A 21,998-nucleotide genomic window follows, 5' to 3' on the forward strand; every position below is an offset into this window, starting at 1 on the left:
TTTATAAACTTTGACTTTAATTATATATTTTTTTTGTGTTATATAAAACTTGATGAAAATTAACCCGATAAAAATGCTTGTAAAACACACTCAAATAATATAACTTTCATCAAGTATTATCTAACACAAACAAAATTATTTAAGGTCAAAGTTTGTAAATAAAGACTTTAAAAATTTAAAATATGACACTTTTAATAAGACGAAGGGAGTATATAATTGAATCTCCAGAACTGCAGAATGCAGATGTGTGATCACGTTTACCACCAATATAAGAAATAACTATCTTTTTTAACATATTTGATGGACCCATAATTTATCATACTTGAATCTCCGACTCTCGTTTTGGATAAGCTTTTTCTTTCAAAATTTTCAACATTTTTGTCCCACAAACTAAAACATCCAATTTCAATCTCAAAGCCCTGAATTCCATTAAAAAAAAAAAAAACAAATTTATTTTTACTAAATTCCCTTAGTCCTAAAATATCTATTATTTTCAAAGGTCTCCTGTTCATCAATACCACAAACGAAACCAGTAGCACAAATGTCAGTTTTATCATCAAGTTCCCATCTTTTTCAAAGAGAACTCCATCACAGAGATCTACAGCAGCCACAACATCCAAATTGGAGTAACGGGTATCGATCAAATCCAACAAAAACACACGGGTTTGGTTTCGATCGAAGAAAAATGGATCGATGGACAAAAGTTTTCAAAAAAGATTGTAAAGTTGAAGCCTTTGGGGACATATCAAGACCTTTTGTAGAAATGGAACCTATAACTGATGCTGATCATTTGAATGTTGTTTTAGAACAAGCAAAACAAGCTTCTCAACCCGTCATCATTGATTGGTATACATTCTTTCTCATTTTTGTTTGGGTGTATGGATTGCAAGAGTTAAGTGTCATTTACATCCCTGGTTTGTTCATTTTTGTCAATTCATGTCAAATTTCAAAATTGCACTATTTATATTCTCAAAAAAACATGTCATTTTAGTCTAAAAAAACTAACCCAGTTAAAAAAACTCATAACTAATTTATCCCAAGGACGTAAATGGCACATAAACTATAGAGACAAAAATGACATATAATTTCAAGATTTTTTTATTTTTTAAATTTCTTTTTATTATTATTATTATACTACTACTAATAATAATAATAAAAAAAAGAAATTTAAAAAGTAAAAAAATGTTGAATTTATGTGTTATTTTTGTCCCTATACTTTACGTGTCATTTACGTCGCTGTGATAACCGAGTTATGAGCTTTTTTAATGGTTTAATTTTTTGGACTGAAATAACACGTTTCGATTATGTCAGGGAGGAAAATTGTACAATTTTAAAGTTTTGCCTGAAGTGGCAAAAGTTAATAAATCACAGGACCGTAAATGACACTTAACTCGGATTGCAATTACAAAGTGATTGGATGTAAACCAATTAAGGTTATTCCAACGCGTAAAATAATTTTAAAACGCAATTCCAAACGCCTAACTAGGGCCGGCTCAACCATTTTAGAGGCCTAAAGCAAGTTTCAAAATTGGGGCCGTTCTTGCCTATTTTTTTTCTTATCCAAAAAGAATAAAAGACGGTCGATCAGTCTAAACGAGATTCGAACCCGCCTCCTTAAGGTTCACAGATTACATGCGCGCCAACTAGAGATAGGCATAATAACCAGTTCCAAACTTGAACCAGTAGAACCGACCCGTACCCGGTTCCAGTTCCAACCCGATGTATAGAAGAACCGGTTCCGGGTTCAAAATACCCGGTGGTTCTTAACCGGTTCCATATTTCTTGATAATAAACGGGTCGTACCCGGTCAGTACCCGTACCCGGTTCTTCCAGTACCCGGTAATAAGATACTGTTAGAACCGGTTACTAGCCGTTAGAATCGATTCTTGGAGGTTGCAAAAAGCATTAAACACCAAACATAACTAAACATAACACACCAAACTTAACTAAACAAACGGGTTACATCAAACACACTAAACATTTGAACAACCGGTCCTGGATCATTCACCCTTTTCATTTTTTTCGCCTTGGTCACCGGGCAATGGCGGTCGATGTGTTTCTTTAGCGTCGAGTTGGCGGCCGCTTTCATGAACTTTCCGCAACCTTTGCACCTAGCCATCTCATGGTTATCGGTCATCAAACACAAATCGAAATGCTTCTGAAGAAACCCTGGTTTAATTGACCGAAATCAACTGAACCAGGGGGTTTGAATCTGCATAAAAGGGTTAAATTTTCTCGTCCGATTCGCGGGTGACTGACCTTCTTCCTCGAACAATTACTGCAAAACAACAGCCGTTAGACTCGCCACGGGGAGAATGGAGGTTCTCTCCGTGACCACCCTCCGGCGTGAGAATAAGTACAAGTTTTGATGAAGAAGAAGAAGTGTAAGTGAAGTGAATGTAACTTGAGAATTATACCTGAATTATCCTTCTATTTATAGCCGAAGTTTGGGCGGGAAAACCTGTTGGTGAAAACTTGACGGAAGATGCTTTTCCGTAAGCGGTTATTCTTTCCCTCCGTTAATCATTAACGAGTGTGTAAGCACACGGATCGTGATCTTGATCAACGGTTGGGGTATTGCCACGTGGAAAGTGGGCAAGTGTGGGTTTCTCTTCAATCCCATGCCATCATCGTGACTTTGAGAGAGCCTGGGATGATGCCACGTGGCCATTCGGTTATAACCGAATGGTGGTGCACGATGGAGTCTTCTAGAAGAATACAGCTGTAATCCTGTGTGGCTCTTCTTTATGTCCATTGTATGGTATCAAAGAAGTTATTTTTATCCGAGTCTGGATATTGATTATGCGGAAGTGTTTGTTAGGATTTTTATCCTTTTTGCTATGGAGGTCGGCGCAAGGATTTGTTAATCTCCTTTTGGCGTGCAGGTGTTGATCATTGTTTTCTTTCTAAGTTCTCTTTGTAGGACCAGTGCGCGGCCGCACAAGGTCTAAAGAGGGTTTACTGACGAGGTTATGGTATGGTCCTAAACACTTAAAGCAAGGTTTTTGTGACCTTACCCCTTCAGCTTCCAAATTGACGGGTTTCGTTTGGTTTCCATAACCATAACAACCTCGTCATTGCATGCCATTGTATCTTCGAAAATATGAAATCAAATATTGAAGTGTTGAATGTTTGCAGTAGTAAAGAAAGAGAATGGAGAAGATGAGGTATATATACAAAAAAAAAACGATTTTTATATTCTGGTATTATATCTGTTGGAACCGGTTCCAAACAGTAACTGGCAGCTTTTGGTTTGAAAAACCCGACGTAACCGGTTCTGGTCAGTACCCGGAACCGGGTCCAGAGTACCTGTAACCGGTTACATCAGTTCTAGTTTTATTGACGACTACCTGGGTTCAACCCGGAACCGGTTCTTTAGAGAACCCGGTTCCACTAACTAGTATCAGTACCCGGGTACGGGTAGGAACCAGTTCCGGGTATTAATAATACCCGATTATGCCCATCTCTAGCCCCAAGCCTCAAAATACTTGGGCTTGGGCTGCGCCCAACTACTGTTTAAGAATGCGGATTACTTGAGTATTTTGATATTTTTTCTGGTTTTTAAGATTATGTAGGAATGCATGATGAGTTATTTGTGATTTGTGTAGGATGGCTACTTGGTGCAGAAAATGCATATACTTGAAGCCAAAATTGGAGAAACTTGCAGCTGAATATGACATCAAGTATTTTCTCTAAATTAATTGTGTATATAAATAGTTTAATGTGAGTTCATATAATCATCTCACTTTTCTATCTCTTATTTCTTTATCACACATGCATTATAGACTTATATGTTGTATATTATAATAAAATCCATACTACGACTAGACAACAAAAATAGTATTATAAATCTGAGCCCGAAGAGATTAGTATATATCTAACAATTTTTTTATTTTTTTTATTTTTCCTCAAAATGTTTAATTAGGATCAAATTTTATTGTGTGGATGTGAACAATGTACCACAAGCACTCGCAAAACGTGGAAAGATCTCTGTACGTATAGCTTTTCAAATTTAAATCCTATGAATGTTGTTATAATGTTACTAATGATTCACTTATTTCTTTTTGTTATTAACGCTACTTTTGTTTGTTGATGAGTCGAGATCTGTCATATCACTTTTTGTGTGTCAATAAATGTCCAGTATGTATTATAGGTTTGTACTATAGAACGTAATGTAATACAAAAGCACATGATGCAAATTTGTATGTTCTATAGTAAAAACCTATACTGCAAATGATACATAGGTGAAACACAAAAGGTGAGACAACAGATCTCAACTCGTTTGCCAATGCAGAAAATGCCGACAATTCAGGTGCGTTTAGAATCATGAATACTATCTCATTACTTGGATCACGAATTTTATGCTCATTATTTAGATTTGCGTTCATGTAGTTGTGGAAGGATGGAGAGATGAAATCAGAAGTGATTGGTGGGGGTAAAGTATCGCTTGTGATCGAAGAAGTTAGAGAAATGATTCAGAATTTTGTATGATTTTCTCCCTAATTTTACATTCAAGTTCTTGTTCATACATATACATACTAGCTTAACAACCCGTGTACTATACGGGTAGCATATATATAATGTGAAAATAATTTGTTCATATCTCGTAATTACACAACTTATAATGATAATTACGCGACTCATGCTACAATAATACTTTATACCAAGATTTATGTGCAGTTCATTTGTTCCATTTAGTTCGTCTGTCTTACGATATTTATACACTTTATGCATTTAGCTTCAAGACAAGAGACCGCGTATGTAATCGATAATTCTTTATCGTTATCTAATTGTATGAATTATTAATGTACAAAGTATATGCATTGTACCGTTGAACAAGGTTGTATCAAGTAATTTGTGCGTGACGGTATCTATTTTTTTATCAGATCAACTATTTAGAAATAAGTATTAATCGCGATGGCTACAATGAGACTATAACTTACAAACAACATAGTGTTGAAAGGCAGAATAGCTTGGTTAATGATTAAAAAAAATTTGTTTAGTTACTCTACAGATTAAAATAGTGATTTATTCGAGAGGTTTCAAATTAAAAAAGAAAAAAAAAACAAGAACACTTGTGTTAAAGTCAGAATAGTTTGGTTGATGATAAAAAAAAAAAATATTTTTTTCAGTTACTCTAAAGTTTAAAATAGTTTTTTATGTCAGAGGTTTCAAATTAAAAAGAAAAAAAAAGCTAAGAACACTATGTTAACTATGTTAATAAAGATAATAAGAAAAATAAAAAAAATAGTCAGTTTTAGCACATATTTATAGTAAAATAGATATTGACTTTCCAATTTTTTTTAAAAACAATTACTAGACATGCATGTTGATACTTTGTGTCAACAAGACATGCCACATCTCATCATATCATGACACATGACCTTATGTGTTTCGTTTAAGCTCTATGACACATAAAGTATATCTTTTTTAGTGAAAAAAAAAAATCTTTGCCTTCAGAAAAATACATTTGTGAGACATGTGACATGATAATTTTAATCATAAAAAAAAGTTAGATAACTATACATGATAATTCTAATCTTCCACTTATGAATCAAAAGGCAAAAAAGAGTTGCTGATTCACAACGTGCACAAACGTAACTTATACATTAGTTTTGGAAAAGCAAATGTCAAAAGTGTCGCTTTGGCCGAGTGGTTAAGGCGTGTGCCTGCTAAGTACATGGGGTTTCCCCGCGAGAGTTCGAATCTCTCAGGCGACGAAATAATTTTTTGGCACTAACATTTTTTGTTTATTTTTTTATCGTAAATTTTCATTTTGGTCCTTATACTTAGTCACTAACTTTTTTTGTTTAACTTTGAGTCTGTCCCTTGGCGTTTGAACTTTACATTTAGAAGCTTCAAATTTTATTGAATCAATGCTTAACACAAAAACGAGCCAAAACATATCTGAAGTCTAGTTTTTAATTCTTGGAGACGATAATGATTTGTATTATTTTCGACGCCGAGCTTTTAACGAGTAATTTGTGTTAAAATACGCAAGTCACATTTTTGTTTTTTGTTGTGAAGTGTGAGATTTTGTTTTCCAATTATATCATATCTTATTTTTATTAAAATCTAGAGTAAATTACGTTTTAGGCACCTGTGGTTATATCATTTTTACTATATTAGATTATTAGTCCAAAATACGATTTTTAACAACTGTGCCCCCACGGTCTTTATAACTAACTATTTTGGCCCCTAAATCTAACCCCACCTCTAACCTTGGTTAATTATTTGTCACATGCAAGGATATTTTTGTAATTTCTTCTCCCCTTTAAATCTAATTTCTATTTTTGTAATTTCTCCTCACCTTGTCACATGGAGATAAGGTGTGTGTTGTAGAAAAAACTAGGAAGTTGGGGCTAGGGTTTTGAGAAAGTTAAAAGGGGAAGGATAAAGATGATGAGTGTTCTTGAAACATGGGTAAATAGAAATTAGATTTAAAGGGGAGGAGATATTACAAAAATACCCTTGCATGTGACAAATAATTAAGCAGGGTTAGGGGTGGAGTTAGACTTAGGGGCCAAAATGGTTAGTTATAGAGACCATAGGGGCAGATATGTTAAAAATTCTTATTTTGGGCTAATATAGTAAAAGTGATATAACCATAGGGCCCAAAAACGTAATTTACTCTAAAATCTATAAAATCTTAGTAGACTCGTGTTTATATACTGAAATTTCAATTTTTATTAAATTTGTGTTTGAATACAAAAAGGAACTCAAAACATACTTGAACCTCTAGCTCAAGTGGTAGAAGTACTTGAGTTTTTCTTTGAAAACTCAAGTTCAATTCCCATTTGGTGCAAAAAAGAACGAGACATTGGTGGCCAGTGATAGGAGACCCAGGGAAACTTGGGTTCGATGCTTGAGCCAAACGGGTTTTACCGGTAATTTACTGTCATGCCTACGGACGGGTGAGTTACTAGGTTTTTCCCGGAATTGGTGGTGGATGACTCAGGTTACTCTCGGGGTACTCCGTTTGTCCAGTAGATGCCTCGAAAGTGCTTAAGACTGATTTGTTAGCCGTTAAAAAAAAAGTCGTGTTCTAGAACCATTGGAAAATCAAAAACCAAAACAAAACATATGGAAACTTCAACTTAATGCTAATAGTTTAATTCTGAAAATTAAATTACTAATAAATTAATTTCATTGAATTAAACAAATAGATATAGATTCATAATTCATTAAGAAAAGTTGCCCACAAAGGGTTGACACAAATGAAGTGTGGTAGCAATTAGGGTTTGAAAGAAAAATATTAGAATCGCTACAAGTTAAAAAAAAACGCAAAAAAGAAATGTAAATTGTATATCTACGAGATTTTGAATGAAATTAAACTGGGTTTTCTTAAAAAAAAAAAAAAAGCTGAATAACACTTTGATCGGGTGATTGAATCATTGATTGATGACGAAAATCGCACTATAATGTAGTGATTATTGAGATAGTAAGTGAAGAAAACGTTGAAGATGGTGGGTTTTGAAGTTACTGGGGAAAAGAAGGAAGAAGAAAGAATAAGATTGACTAAAATGCTCTTACTCTTTATTTTAAATTTTGCCACATGTGATAATCCTATTGTTTTCTATCCTTCATAGGTAAAATAAAATTCCTATTTGATCCCCACCCTCTATTATAAATCCAACAAAATTTTATTACTCAAGCACAATTTTGATTAGAATTCATCATTTTTTTCTCATTTAATTATTTTTTAACAGTACACAAACACAAACAAAAACACACACTACCACACATACACATATATAAAAGTGTGTGTACATATAAAATATTGTTAAAAACCAACACAAATCCCATGTCGTAAATTGTTGATCATCATAATTGACGACGGGCTAGTGGGGAAGCCCACTTTACCCGCTTTGGACCATTTTTCTGGAAGCCCAATTACGCGTAGGCCCACAAAATAGAATTACCTTGTCCACTAAGGTTTCTCTTCCTTTTGTAACGGGCGGGAAACAGCTAGGCAAGGGGAGCAGAGCTCATTAAATGCCCGATAAGAAAAGGATCTCGTCTGAATTACTGTACTTCTCCGGCTGGGCATTAATTAAGGGGAACATCTCACCGTTGGGGGTCAGACACGTGTCTGCACCCCCCGAGAACCCTCAAAAACCGTTGGATCACGTGTGGAAAATCCCTAACGAGATAGGAGCTGGCTGTTATATAAGAGAAGGCATCAAGGAGCTAAGGCAGGTATCACCTCCGGCATTCCCTCATTTACTACACCCTCATTTACTCACCTCTCATTAACTTCCGACCAACATTCCCCCATATTTAATACACACACATATTAATTAGATTCACACCAAAGAGGAAACCTTCCGGTGATTATACTCATCGGAGGAAGCTCCTCTCATCTTCCGGCAAGTTTACTTACTCTCACGCTGGAGCTTGGTCACGGATCCCCCTCCTGGGGTCCTCCGTGGCGAGGCTAACGGTTTGCTCTTTTGTAGTAACGAAGATAAAGGCTCTTGACGTCAACGAAGATCCATCTAACGTCAGCCGGGAGTTGGGTATTTGACATTGGCGCCATCCGTGGGACATCAGCCTGCTCGGTGTTCCCACATCAAAACCCGACGTCTAAAGAGCATCTTATCCCATCAAGAACGACATGACAACCCCACATAACTCACGTGTCACTCAGACGGCACAAAACGATTTGGATAGGGTTACCGTAGAGGACATTACCCATGAGGAGGGTAACGAGAACCAGGTGAAAAACCCAGAAAAAACAGAGCATATCACTCCTGACTTCGTGGCCATGCACAGGGAGAAGTTAACAAAGTGCCTTGAAGATTTAAAGAGACAGGAAAAGCTCGACAGCCTCAGGGCCAGACTTTCTTTCGACACACCCTCCAGCCAAGAAGGAACGGGTCCTCAAAACAAGAACAACAATGGTGACCAGCTAGAGACGTTTATGACTACCCTAAGGCAAATGTCCTCAGAAGAAAGGGAGGATCTTATCACAGGGCAGAAGTCCAGGGAGAAAGGAAAGGAGAAGGATAACCTTGGTGATAGTAGCTTAGATCAGCCATATCTATAACGAGACTTAGCCGAGGTCTCGAAGTTCACACAAAGAATTGCAGAAGCACCTATGCCCCCCAAGACAAAGTTACCCCCAGGCTTTGACCGCTATGATGGAACAAGAGACCCCGAGGATCACCTGCATGCCTTCCGGGGAGCAGGACAACTGGGGCGATGGCCCATGCCAGTATGGTGCCACATGTTTGTGCAAACCCTGACGGAAGGAGCCCGGCTTTGGTTTGACAGCCTTCCCCCGGGGGGAATAGATAGTTATGAAGAGCTAAGCGAAAAGTTCCTCAGGAACTTTGGCCAACAGAGAAAAGTGGTTAAGAATCCAAATGAGATCCTTCATATCAGAAAAAGGGATAACGAGCGAATAAACCAATACATGGAGAGGTTCGTCAAGGAAAGCATGAACATCAAAGACGTCCCGGAGATTATGAAGATCAACAGTTTCATAAACGGGTTAAAGCATGCACAGCTGTGCGAGAAGCTAGGGGAGGAGTTCCCCCACTCATTTGACAATCTTATGGACAGAGTCAGGGCCTTTGTCCGGGGAAAGGATACAGTCAGCAAAGCAAAGGAGACGGATGTCGCACCTCGGAGGGTCACCCCAGCTGCAAGGCCCCCTGATAAAGGTACACCCTATTCCCGGAAACCTGCCTTTGATAGAATGTTGCATGACAGGGCAAGGCCCTCATACTCCCCATATAGACCCCGAGGGAGGGGTCCCCCTCCTTACTCCGATAGCTTCACCCCTCTCACCAAGACCCCAAGTGAGATACTGGCCATAGAGAGGATAAAGAACTCCTTCCCGAGACCACCACCCATAAAACCGGGACCGAAGGCACAACCGAACGAATATTGTGATTTTCACAAAGGCTTTAGGCATAAAACTGATGACTGTATGTACCTGAAAAGGGAAATAGAAACCGCGGTGAAAACAGGGAGGTTGGCCCACTTGGTCAAGGAAATCAAGGAGGGGGGAGGGGATCGCAAGGGAAGAGATGCAAGGGAGCCGGGGAGGGCAGATGTTGATATGATTAGAAGGAGGAATGAATTCGATACCACTCGGAGTGTAAAGGCCAGGATCCTAGGCTCCCCAAGCTGCATGAAAGCTCCCATCCTTATGCCATACCTAGAAGAAAACGAGGTGCAACGACTCCCCCTGAACATCTCAGCCATAATAGCAGGGCACAAGGTGTCTCGAATACATGTGGATGGAGGGTCAGGCGTCGAGGTAATATACGAGCATTGTTTCCTTAGATTCGACAGGGACGTAAGAGACAGGTTGGAAGAAGACTCCATCCCCTTAGTAGGATTCAACAACAGTGTATCACATCCCTTGGGAAAGATCAGGCTCCCATTCACGGTTGGGGTAGGGGATCGAGTCCGAACGATAAATCTGACCTTCACAGTGGTCAGGGCACCCTCAAAATACAATGCAATCCTAGGAAGACCCAGAATTGGAGACTTGCAGGCGCAGGCGTCCACCCCCCACGGGGCTTTAGTATTTCAAACACCAAAGGGCCTAGCGTGGGTTAAATCGGCTTATGAAGTAGTCTCTTCCGTATCCAAAAGAGAAACACCAGAGAAACCCCAGGGGAAGGGGGTGGAAGAATGGGTCCTCTGTGACAGGTTTCCAGAACAAACAGTCAAGGTAGGAAGCCACTTGAGTGACAAATGCAGGAGTGCTCTGAAGGAGTTGCTCCTCCATAACATAGATGTGTTTGCATTTCAACATGGGGACATGACAGGAATCCCCAGGAGTCTAACTGAGCACCAGCTCAACACCTTCACATGGGCGAAACCAGTAAAGTAGAAAAAGCGGAGCATGGGACCTAATAAAAGAAGGGCTGCTTGTGAAGAAACTCGAAAGCTGCTCAGGGCTGGGATAGTCAGAGAAGTGAAATACCCGACCTGGATCGCCAACCCAGTCATGGTTCAGAAGAAGGACGGGGGGTGGAGGATGTGCATCGATTTTCAAGATCTAAACAAAGCATGCCCCAAGGACTGTTATCCCCTCCCGGAGATAGACACCCAGGTGGACTCTTTATCTCAGTACCCCCTGAAATGCTTCCTGGACGCCTACAAGGGATACCACCAAATCCAGATGTCGATAGAAGACGAGGAAAAAACCGCCTTCATCACAGATGAAGGGACGTTCTGCTATACCAAGATGCCCTTCGGCCTCAAGAATGATGGGGCCACATATCAGAGGTTCAGGAACACCTTGTTTAGGGAGCAACGAGGAAGGAACTTAGAGGTGTACGTCGACGATATTGTTATCAAAAGCTTAACGGAGACGACCATGATAGATGACATAGCCGAAACTCTCAACACTATGCAAGATGTGAACATGAAGCTGAACCCCGGGAAGTGCTGTTTCGGAGTAGAGGAAGGGAGTTTCCTAGGAGTAGTGGTCACCAAAGGGGGAATCAAAGCAAACCCGGAAAAAACCCAGGCTGTAGCCGAAATGCGGTCTCCTAGGTCCCTAAAGGATATCCAGCAGCTAAACGGGAGGCTAATAAAGTTAAATCGTTTTTTTTATCAAAGGTAGCCGACAAGACCCTTCCCTTCATGAAAGTGTTGAAAGACTGCCTCCAGACCAACAAGTTCAACTGGACCACGGAGGCTGAGACTGCCTTCCAAGAAATGAAAGCTTACATCTGCAAGCTCCCGACGTTGGCCACCCTGGTACCCGGGGACCCGTTGCTCCTGTACCTATCCGCCTCGAAAACGACCATAAGTACGGTCATGATGGTAGAACGGGAGGGGAAACAGATCCCCATATATTTCAACAGCAGAACGCTTAAGGGGCCCGAGGAACGATACATGCCTCTGGAGAAACTCGCGTTAGCTCTTGTCTTCGCATCCCGAAGACTCAGTAGGTATTTCCAAGGGCACAAGATTACCTTGATGACCGATCAACCCCTTCAGAAGGTACTCAGGAAGCCGGAGTTGTCAGGACGATTGGCTAAATGGGCTGTGGAGTTAGGGGAACACTCTCTGGAGTTTAAGCCCAGGACGGCCATGAAGGGACAAATACTGGCCGATTTATTGGCAGAGGTCCCTGAGGACGAAGAGAAGGAACTATTAAGATGGGAATCCTTAGAGAAAGAAGAAAGAGAGAAGAAGACGAGGCGGTGTGGAAGTTACTCATCGACAGAGCATCTAGTGAAGAAGGGAGTGGGGCAGGAATCACACTGGAATCACACTGGTAAGCCCCGAGAGGATCGAGCTGACATTTGCCATAAGGTTGGATTTTGAGAACACCAACAATACTGCAGAGTATGAGCCCTCCTAGCGGGGATGAGGTTGGCACATAAAATGAAAGCAAGACACATAGAGGCTAGCACTGATTCACAACTGGTAGTGAAGCAGTACCAAGGAGAATATGAAGCCACAGATGGCACCATGGCCCAATACGTGGCGAAAGTAAAAGAGATGGCTAAGGCGTTCAAAACTTTCAAACTTGAGTATATCCCCTTGGAAGAAACAGGAAATCTGATGCCCTCAGTAAACTGGCCTCGGTAGCATTCGACCATCTCGCGAAAGAGATCAAGGTGGAGGTCCTGACATCCCCTTCCTTTAACGCAAAGGAAGTTGCTGCGATCGAGAGTACTCAGGAAACATGGATGACACCAATTATTAAGTTCCTCCGGGACGGAATTCTACCCGAGGGGGAATGGGCAGCCAGAAAAATAAGGGTCAGAGCCTTGCAATATGAGCTAATCGAAGGGGAGCTATATCGAAGATCATATCTGGGCCCATCCCTGAAGTGTGTTGACATGGAAGAGGCTGAATATGTGATTAGGGAAATGCACGAGGGGATTTGCGGAATGCACTCGGGACCAAGGACGATAGTGAGAAAGGCAACGAATGCAGGGTTTTACTGGCCACGAATGTACGAAACAGCGTCTGAGGAAATCAAGAAATGTGATAACTGCCAAGTACATGCACCGATGACCCACCGGCACAAACACCCCATGGTACCGGTATCAACATCCTTGCCATTCCAAAAATGGGCCATCGACATAATTGGGCCTTTCCCGGAGGGCCCGGGAGGGGTCAAATACGTGGTGGTAGCCATCGATTATTTCACCAAGTGGATCGAAGCGAAGACCCTGGCAAAGATTACTGGAGAACAGATGAGGAGGTTCATATTGGATAACATCATATGCAGGTATGGGGTCCCGAAGGAGCTGGTGAGCGATAACGGGGTCCAGTTTGCCGGAAGACCTTTCAAACCATGGTGCGAGCAGATGCGGATTCAGCAAGTGTTTACTTCCATCACCCATGCCCAGAGTAACGGGTTGGTGGAGAGAGCTAACCAAAGCGTCATCAAAGGAATGAAAGGAAGGCTTGGAAGAAAACAAAAAGGCTGGCTGGAAGAACTTCCATTTGTGCTATGGGCATACAGAACCATCCCCAAAAGTTGCAATGGGGAAACCCCGTTCAGCCTTACCTACTGGACGGAAGCTGTCATCCCCTCCGAGATCGGATCCCCAACTGCTCGGATGAAGCTTCGAGATGAAGAAAACGAACAGAACCTCAGAATGAACTTGAACCTGTTGGAAGAAAGAAAGGAGATAGCAGCAGTCAGGGAGGCCAAATACAAAAAGCTACTGGAGAGTTATTACAACACCAGGATGAAAAAGCTCAACCTCGTCCCGGGGGATCTAGTCCTTAGAGCCAATGAAGCCAGCCTGCAGGAAAACACTGGAAAGTTTGGCCCCAACTGGGAGGGACCCTACCGAGTCACATGGGCGAATGGCAAGGGAACTTGCAAGTTGGAGACGCTTGAAGGCAAGGAGGTCCCCAGGACCTGGAATCTCATGCAGCTTAGGAAATATTACGTGTAAGGGGCTCACCCCAAAGAAAACGGCCAAGAGCCATTTTTGTAACAACTAACTTTTTAAGTCTGGGGATCCCCCAAAGACGGACCTTTTGTAACAATCTATGAAGGGAAATGTAAACCCCCCAAAAAAAACTTAAATGAAGAACGGACGAAACACGTCCCCTTTTTGGAAAAAACAATGGGCATTACACCTAGGCAGACGTGCCCAGGAACACCATTAAATCCAAACTAGAACAAACGAACACACGTGTACAAGGCATCCAAGACATGCCAAAAGCCCGGCCGTGGGGCTGATAAGGGTCTAGCTAGCCCAAAACGAACAAAACAAGTTAAAAACATAATGCCACATTATAAACTTGTCCACCGATTGGCCTTGAACAGACAATCATAGTTTAACAAACAAACAAAAAATACAAATACACTCTTACATACAAGATCACGAAAGGGAATCTGCTTTATTAATACAAAGTACATATACAAAGAAAGGCCTCAACAACTTTGGCAAGAATAAGCAACATGCAGAATTAAAAATACCACAAGATGAAGTAAAGACACCACTCCGCGCCAAACGGTCCAAAAATCTCCAGGGAAGCACCAAACTGACCTTCAGTAAAGACCCCTGCAAAACGAACAACCACAGCAAGAAACAGGCAACAAAGCAAAGAAGAAATATACAATCATAACCCATACGATTAAAAGTTGAGGCGGTCCCTGACACAAAGGACCCCTCCAAGGCAGTCAAGCAAAACGCAAAAGTATCCTAGGATAAGTAAAAGTTATTACAACCATATCGAAATGTATCAAGTGTTCGGAATTCATTGGGGATCACCCCCGGAAAGAGACGGTGGAGACGAAGGACCGTCAGAGGAGAACAGGGCTTTCAATTCATCAATAGAGATCAGGGGATGCTCCAGGATTTTCCCAAGGATGGCTGGGGTTTTACGCCCAAACCCCTCATTCAGCTTGGACAACCTCTTCTTTGCCTTAGAATTGTAAAGAGGAGTCTCCTTCTGCCCAGGCTTTGAGCAGAAAAGGCATAGCCATCCTTTAATCCCGACTGGTAGCCAACATCCCTGTATGGCCTGTACACCTCCTCCAAGCCACTCTTGAAGTCCTCCGACTGAGCAACAGCAGCAAGAAAAGCCCCAAAGCCCTCAGTAATCAGCCAATGCTTCTCCCCCGCCAATCGTTGGTTGTCATCGGAAGTTATCCCATAATCTGCATACATGGTATTGAGTTGCTCCTGGGAAACGGAGCCAACTTCCTTCAAATGCTTCAGCTCAGCTGCAAGCTCCTCCTTCTCTTCAACCAACGATGCCATCTCCCGCTCCCAAGCCCGTTCTTTCCTCTTAAGCATAGCTCGAGCCCCCTAGAGAAAGGATCAGTAAGTATAAAAAGGGGGGGGAGAAGACTATGTACCTTCTCCTCCTGCAGTTTCCTTTCGGCATCAACTACCTGGCACCTAAGCCCAGCAGCAACCGACTGGGGAGCCTTAAAAAGCCTTCACACAGGGACATGCTGTACTGGTCTTCAAAGAGGTCGTCCCTCAGAGCAGAGTTTACAAATTTGTGTGAGGGGGGAACAGCATGGTTCAAGAAGTCCCTAGCAGCTTCAGGAGTCCCTATCACGGAAGAGCTAGTCACCTTCCATTTAGGGACATAAGCAGGGGGGATGGCATCGGCAAACAAAAGGGCAAGAGGGGATCGATAAGCAGGTGCTTCGAGGAGAGTGGGTTTGCTAGTCCCAGTAGCATGAGAAGGAGAAAGCTCGAAAGCTGAGGAAAAGCGAGCCACCCCCACCTCAGAGGCCTTATCCCGGACACGGGAAGAAGAGGGACCAGTAGGAACCTCTATAGGCTCCCGGGAACTCCCCTGAGAAATAAGAAAAAGAACAATCAGAGACAAGGCAAAAAGACAGAAAAATGAGATCAAGGAAAGAATAAGCTTACCAATAAAGGAGCACTCACTAAGCTTGAAGACCTCAGGTGTTTAGACAGGGAACCTTTGACCCCAGCAGGGGGAAGATCAGAAGCAGCTTTCGATGAAGGAGGAGGTTTTTGACCACTGGCACTCCGAAGTCTTTGATGGATGTTACGGGGAGCAGGGGCTGGCTGAGGACTGGCAGATCTTCTCTTACGAATTAGTTGGATTTCCACATCTTCATCATCACTTTGGCCAGAGGGATGAACAGGAGGAAAGTCAGGAGAACTTTCCTCCTCATCAGAAGGATTCTCCTCGTCACCACCCACAGCAGTAGAGCCTCCGGCCTGGGTGGATCCCCCCGTAACCTGCACCTCCGCATTCAACCTGGGATCAATCTCGTTGTCAACAACGTACTTAACATCTTTTGAGTCTCCCTGAAGTAGCCTCCACAAAGTTATCTCTACACAGAAAGAAGACACTAAAGATGACTGCACGATCTCTAAGATATAGAAAAAAAGGGATAACCATAAGTAACAGGTCAAGAACAAACAAGTACCTTTCTTGCCAAAAAAAGCCCTCGGACGAACCAGCTAAGAAGGGCTCAACCCTCCCATGGCAAGCATCCCTTCAGAAAAAGTAAATGCCCTCGTCGGGTTCTCGTACATCCGTCTCCACTGGACGGTTTCGGCTGCAGAAAGAGTAGGAACAACGTCTTCAATCGCCGCATCAAGATCCTTCGGCAGAGGGGACTCCGGCAACATAGCAGCGGAAACAAAGATGAATCTGGTTTTCCAGTCCTTTGGGTAAGTAGAGGTGGGCATGAAACTGTAACAGGGCTTCGAGACATTGTTCTGTCGTTTTGCAAAGGTAAACCAATCTCCGTCCGAAATAAGCCTATAGAACATGCAAAACAAGGGAACAGAGGGATCTCCCGAGATGGCTGCATAAGATAATTCAAAGTGGACCACCCTCATGAACCCTAGAGGGTGAATCTGAGAAAAATGGACACCGAAATGACGAAGCAAAGAGATTTTGAAAGCAGAAAGAGGATACAGAACCCCACAGGAGGAGAAAGCCAGAGTGTAAATAGGTATCCGGTCTGTTGTGCACTCCGCCGACTCGTTGGGGCCAGGCAAGGAAGGAGAAAATTGCTCGGGAATGCTGTACGCTTCAACGAAGGACTTCAAGTCCTTTGCCTTCAGTATGGATCTTATCGATGAACGGCCACTGCGACTCATGATCGGAGAAGAAGCTATGATTCAGGGAAATGGCTATAAAGAGAAAAAGGAATTGAAGTGTTTGGGTGAGAAATCGGAAAGGATAACAGGGTATTTAAAGAGGTGCCACTGACATGCAAGTAACCATCATGTCAATAGTCCCTTCAAAATTCAAAAAAGGGGGCACGTGTTACTAGGGGATTAACTCCCGCTATAGGTATCCGGCAATGTGATGATTAGTGGGGACGGTGGACCATAACTGACTTGGAGTGGGCCCACAGGAGGAAAACCACCCCTTTTAAGCGGTTGTGACTCAGCCCCGGATCATGAGCCTCGGGTCTCAGAACTAGGAACTAAAGATGACTTGACGACGGGCCAGTGGGGAAGCCCACTTTACCCGCTTTGGACCATTTTTCTGGAAGCCCAATTACGCGTAGGCCCACAAAATAGAATTGCCTTGTCCACTAAGGTTTCTCTTCCTTTTGTAATGGGCGGGAAACAGCTAAGCAAGGGGAGCAGAGCTCATTAAATGCCCGATAAGAAAAGGATCTCGTCTGAATTACTGTACTTCTCCGGCTGGGCATTAATTAAGGGGAACATCTCACCGTTGGGGGTCAGACACGTGTCTGCACCCCCCGAGAACCCTCAAAAACCGTTGGATCACGTGTGGAAAATCCCTAAGAGAAGGCATCAAGGAGCTGAGGCAGGTATCACCTCCGGCATTCCCTCATTTACTACACCCTCATTTACTCACCTCTCATTAACTTCCGACCAACATTCCCCCATATTTAATACACACACATATTAATTAGATTCACACCAAAGAGGAAACCTTCCGGTGATTATACTTATCGGAGGAAGCTCCTCTCATCTTCCGGCAAGTTTACTTACTCTCATGCCGGAGCTTGGTCACGGATCCCCCTCCTGGGGTCCTCCGTGGCGAGGCTAACGGTTTGCTCTTTTGTAGTAACAAAGATAAAGGCTCTTGACGTCAACGAAGATCCATCTAACGTCAGCCGGGAGTTGGGTATTCGACATTGGCGCCATCCGTGGGAATCAGCCTGCTCGGTGTTCCCACATCAAAACCCGACGTCTAAAGAGCAGCTTATCCCATCAAGAACGACATGACAACCCCACATAACTCACGTGTCACTCAGACGGCACAAAACGATTTGGATAGGGTTACCGTAGAGGACATTACCCATGAGGAGGGTAACGAGAACCAGGTGAAAAACCCAGAAAAAGTAGAGCATATCACTCCTGACTTCGTGGCCATGAAAGGACATTTGCATTGCTCGAGGTCATAAATGCACTGTAGCAGGAGTGTAAACGTCTCTTATGTCAGGCGCGTGTGCGGCCACGCGTGCGTGGTAACCGTCAGCGGAAACGTCGCTTGACATGTGGTACCGCATAATTCGCTCTTTTTAGACGTGATGATTCAGTTTCCATGTTGCATTAATTGCGATGAGTATATAAGGGGAAACCGTTCGTGGTTTCCCCTCACTTTGTTCAAAATTTCAAAATTTCTGGTGAGAGAAAAAAGATTCCTCTGTCTTCTCCGATAAGGTTTTCTGAAATTCCAGTGAGGTTGTTTGAGTTTTTAGTACTCATTTTCTTTTCTTCTACATCTCTATGGCTGAACCATCAAATCCACACAATGTGGAGGGTGAAAACCCTGAACAGCCACTGGCAGTGGCTGATGAAGACGAAGACGATGATGGCGGTGCTCCCGGTGGTGGTCTACCGGTACTGAAGTGGTTAAAGGGTCAATTTAAGATCCTGATGACCAGCATACAAATGGCGGAGGAGTGGGGTGCCATCTACCCACAAGAGGGTGACACCGGTGCCGACACCCCGGCGGGATATATCACACTGTGGGCTGAGTTTTTTAATGATGGCAACCTCCGATTGCCGGTGACGGTGTTTGTTGCCGGGGTGTTAGAACACTATCACCTTCATATTTCCCAACTGAGTCCATTTGGGATGTTCCGAATCAGGAACTTTGAGTACACTTTTCGTGCCCTTGGCTTAGATGTTACTGTTGAGAAATTCCGGCGATTCTACCAGTTAACGGTAAACACTGGTTTTTTCTCTTTCAACCAAAGATATGGGAGTCTCAAGTTGATGACCCCTCCGAAGGGTCTTACCAAGTGGAAAAGGAGATTTTTCTACGTGAAAGCTTGTGCGGAGCATGCCAACATGACCTTTTGGAACGTGAGTGTGGGTGTTACTCCGGAAGATATTCCTGTTGCTACCGCAAAGACTGTAGATTGGTTCTCTAGGCTGCGACCTATTGAACTTAAGAAACTGGACAAAGTTGCATTTGTTAATCTGCGGGAAAAGAGTGGTGGTAAGCCTGTTACTCTTGTGTGTTTTCCTTGCTTCTTTATACTCTTATTAATTTGCATTTGTTTTATCAGAGGATGTGGTCGGCCTGTGGAAGATGTTTGAGCCAGATTTCAAGGGCAAAGTTGAGTTGATTCCGTGTGCGGAACGGGAAGGTTTTAATTTGGAGATTGTTGGCAATTTCCGCGTTCCCACACGTGATATGTTGAATGCACCTATGCAGGAAGGCAAAGGTATCTTCTAAGATTCCCTTGTTGTTTAAAGTTCACCCTTGTAATCTGCTTGCTTGATTGGTTAAATGTAGGTAATTTTGGGGACCTGGGGAAGTTTGAAAAAACTGTCCCGAAGAAACATGTGGAGAAGAAACAGGTGAAGAAACCCGCGCGGGGTCGTGGTAAGGAGAAAACTGAGGGTTCTGCCACCCCTCCTTTGGTGTCGCAGGCCGCAGGTATCTATCGTTCTTGTAACCGCAGATATACCGATTACGTGGTAGTATCTGACACCCTTGAGGGTTTGGGTGTTCCAGGTGGTGGTGCGGCTGCAGGTGGGGCTGCTACGGGTTCCACACTTGCTGGTGAGAAGAGGAAACCCGAGCAGAAAGTTGCTGGTGCTGGTGAGGTGAAACGTCAGAGGTTGCAGGACAAAAGGTCCACTGGGCCGACGCAAAAGAAGCCTGCTGTGACTGCTGGTAAGTGTATAACTTTTGCAAGTGTTTTGTATGCACAACTTGTTTTCTGATAGTTATTGCTTTCTTTGTTTTGCAGAACCGCAAGATGAAGATTTTTCTATCGTTGACGCTCCTTCGTCTCCCCCGCGTACCACGGCTGCGGATGCGGGGGTACCGAAGTAATCTGCGGCACCTTTTGTCAAGGTGGTGCCGGATTCGACCGTGCAGGCGGAGAAGACTGTGGAGAAGGTTGCGGCCCAGATTTTTGTTACCGTTGATTCCTCCAACAACCCGATCTCTCCAAATGATGCAGATGATTTGGATTTGAGGTTTTCTGATGCTTGAAAACAAAAATCTGGTGCTGAGCCGCAGAAGTCTCCTGCTACTAAGAAGGTTTCTGGTTCTGCTTCTGGTGGTGCGGGATATAATGGGCCTCTGATTCAGCCTGGGGAGTCTGAACTGGAGTATTATTACCGCACCTATACACAGGATCAGAGTACGAGCTATCACCGACCCCTCTGGACTGTTATGCAAGGGGATGATATTTCGAATGATCTTTCTGCTTGCAAGGAGATTCTGGGTGGCCTGGGCACCCCATTTGAAACTGATCGTGCCCGTTCCGCACCCCGTGAACTGCGCATCAACCAACTTTCCACCATGCTTGTGAGAAGTTCCATAGTGGCGAATGCCATTATGGAAGATTACAAGGTGTTGGGCCGCAGGGAGGAGGAAGTTGCACGCTTGCGGGCCGAGGCGGAGGAGTTGGTGAAGGTTGCTCATGCGGGTACAGAGCAGCTTGAAAATGATAGGGCTGCTTTGGAAAAGCAGAAACAGACCGAGGAGTGGGTTGCGACTGCTGAGCTTAAACAGGTTCGTACTCTTGCTAAGTTACTTTCTGATGAACGCAAGAGTTGGAAAGTATCTTGGGCCAAACAGAATGAAACATTGTTTCGCGTTCGTCAGGAGTTGACGAATGCCAAGGCAGCGAATGCTGCTATGGGCAAGGAGAAGGCCGCGGCCGAAGCGATTGCTGTTAAGGCCGTGGAGGCAGAGGCCCGGTTGGCAAAGGCGCTTGAAGGGGCCAAAGAGCCGGGGGCCCGTGCTGCAAAGGCTCTTGAAGAGGCCAAGGAGAGGGAGAGCCGTGCTTCTAAGGCTCTTGAAGAAGCGAATGCTGAGCGTACCCGTTTGAATCAGGTTGTTGGCAGCCTTCAGGTATGAGTTGCCTTTTCTGTTTGAACTTTCCTTCTGTCTTTCGAATATGTTTAATAATTTTGTACAAAATTTGTTTCTTGCTTTCGAAAGGTTGAGGTGCAGACTCGCGAGGCCCAGCTTGCGGAGATTACTGCCCGCGTGACTGTAGCTGAAAAGCGGGCTAACGATGCTGTCGAGGCTAGAGATGGGCTTACCTCTTCGTTTAACCAGCTTGGGACTGACCGTGAGTGGATGCGGTGTCACGGTATTGCACATGTAAGTATCTGGTGCCTTTACATTTACTTGAATTAGCACGTGATAATGTAATTGCCCTTTGGTGCAGATTGTTAAAGTTATCATGGTGATACGTGGTTGTAATCCGGTGCTCGTTATTGTTTAACTTGACGTTTTTACGTAAGTTTTACTTTCGAATAGCCTGCTTTTAATCAAGAATGTGTTTTGCAGGTTTGATGGAGTTTAAGGAGCTTTTCGGAAGCTTTACGGGTCACCGGGTCGAAAACCAGAGCACCGGGACGCGTTACGGACCAACCGGAGGTGCGAGGATCGAAAAATGAGAAGTCGATACTTAAGAGGCCGTCGCCGACGGGCTAGAGGCCGTCCCGGACGGGCTCTAGATAATCCCGTCGGCCAAAAACATCCGTATCCAGTCAATTAAACCGTCGGAACCATTTGAGTTTTTGGGGACCCGTCGGCGACGGGGTCAGGCCCGTCGGCGACGGGCATCAGATTTCACTGGCGAGGAT

General features: G+C 43.4%; 2 protein-coding genes and 1 non-coding gene across 3 annotated transcripts; all 3 read left to right on the plus strand.

Annotated features, from left to right (window-relative positions):
• Positions 1-393: 393 nt before the first annotated feature.
• Positions 394-4,667, plus strand: LOC110897577 (thioredoxin-like 3-1, chloroplastic). The gene is made up of 5 exons (XM_022144344.2): positions 394-846; positions 3,609-3,683; positions 3,926-3,992; positions 4,295-4,312; positions 4,393-4,667. The coding sequence occupies exons 1-5, from the start codon at positions 542-544 to the stop codon at positions 4,489-4,491; spliced, it is 564 nt and encodes a 187-aa protein (XP_022000036.1). The 5' UTR covers positions 394-541; the 3' UTR covers positions 4,492-4,667.
• Positions 4,668-5,638: 971 nt separating this feature from the next.
• On the plus strand, positions 5,639-5,720 carry TRNAS-GCU. Its single transcript has one exon. It is a non-coding gene; the product is annotated as a tRNA-Ser (tRNA).
• Positions 5,721-20,736: 15,016 nt separating this feature from the next.
• LOC110900624 lies at positions 20,737-21,634 on the plus strand. The gene is made up of 4 exons (XM_022147508.1): positions 20,737-20,913; positions 21,007-21,153; positions 21,346-21,432; positions 21,578-21,634. The coding sequence occupies exons 1-4, from the start codon at positions 20,737-20,739 to the stop codon at positions 21,632-21,634; spliced, it is 468 nt and encodes a 155-aa protein (XP_022003200.1).
• Positions 21,635-21,998: the final 364 nt, after the last annotated feature.

Source organism: Helianthus annuus, chromosome 13 (assembly GCF_002127325.2).
Source record: "Helianthus annuus cultivar XRQ/B chromosome 13, HanXRQr2.0-SUNRISE, whole genome shotgun sequence".
In the NCBI taxonomy this organism is placed as follows: Eukaryota; Viridiplantae; Streptophyta; class Magnoliopsida; order Asterales; family Asteraceae; genus Helianthus; species Helianthus annuus.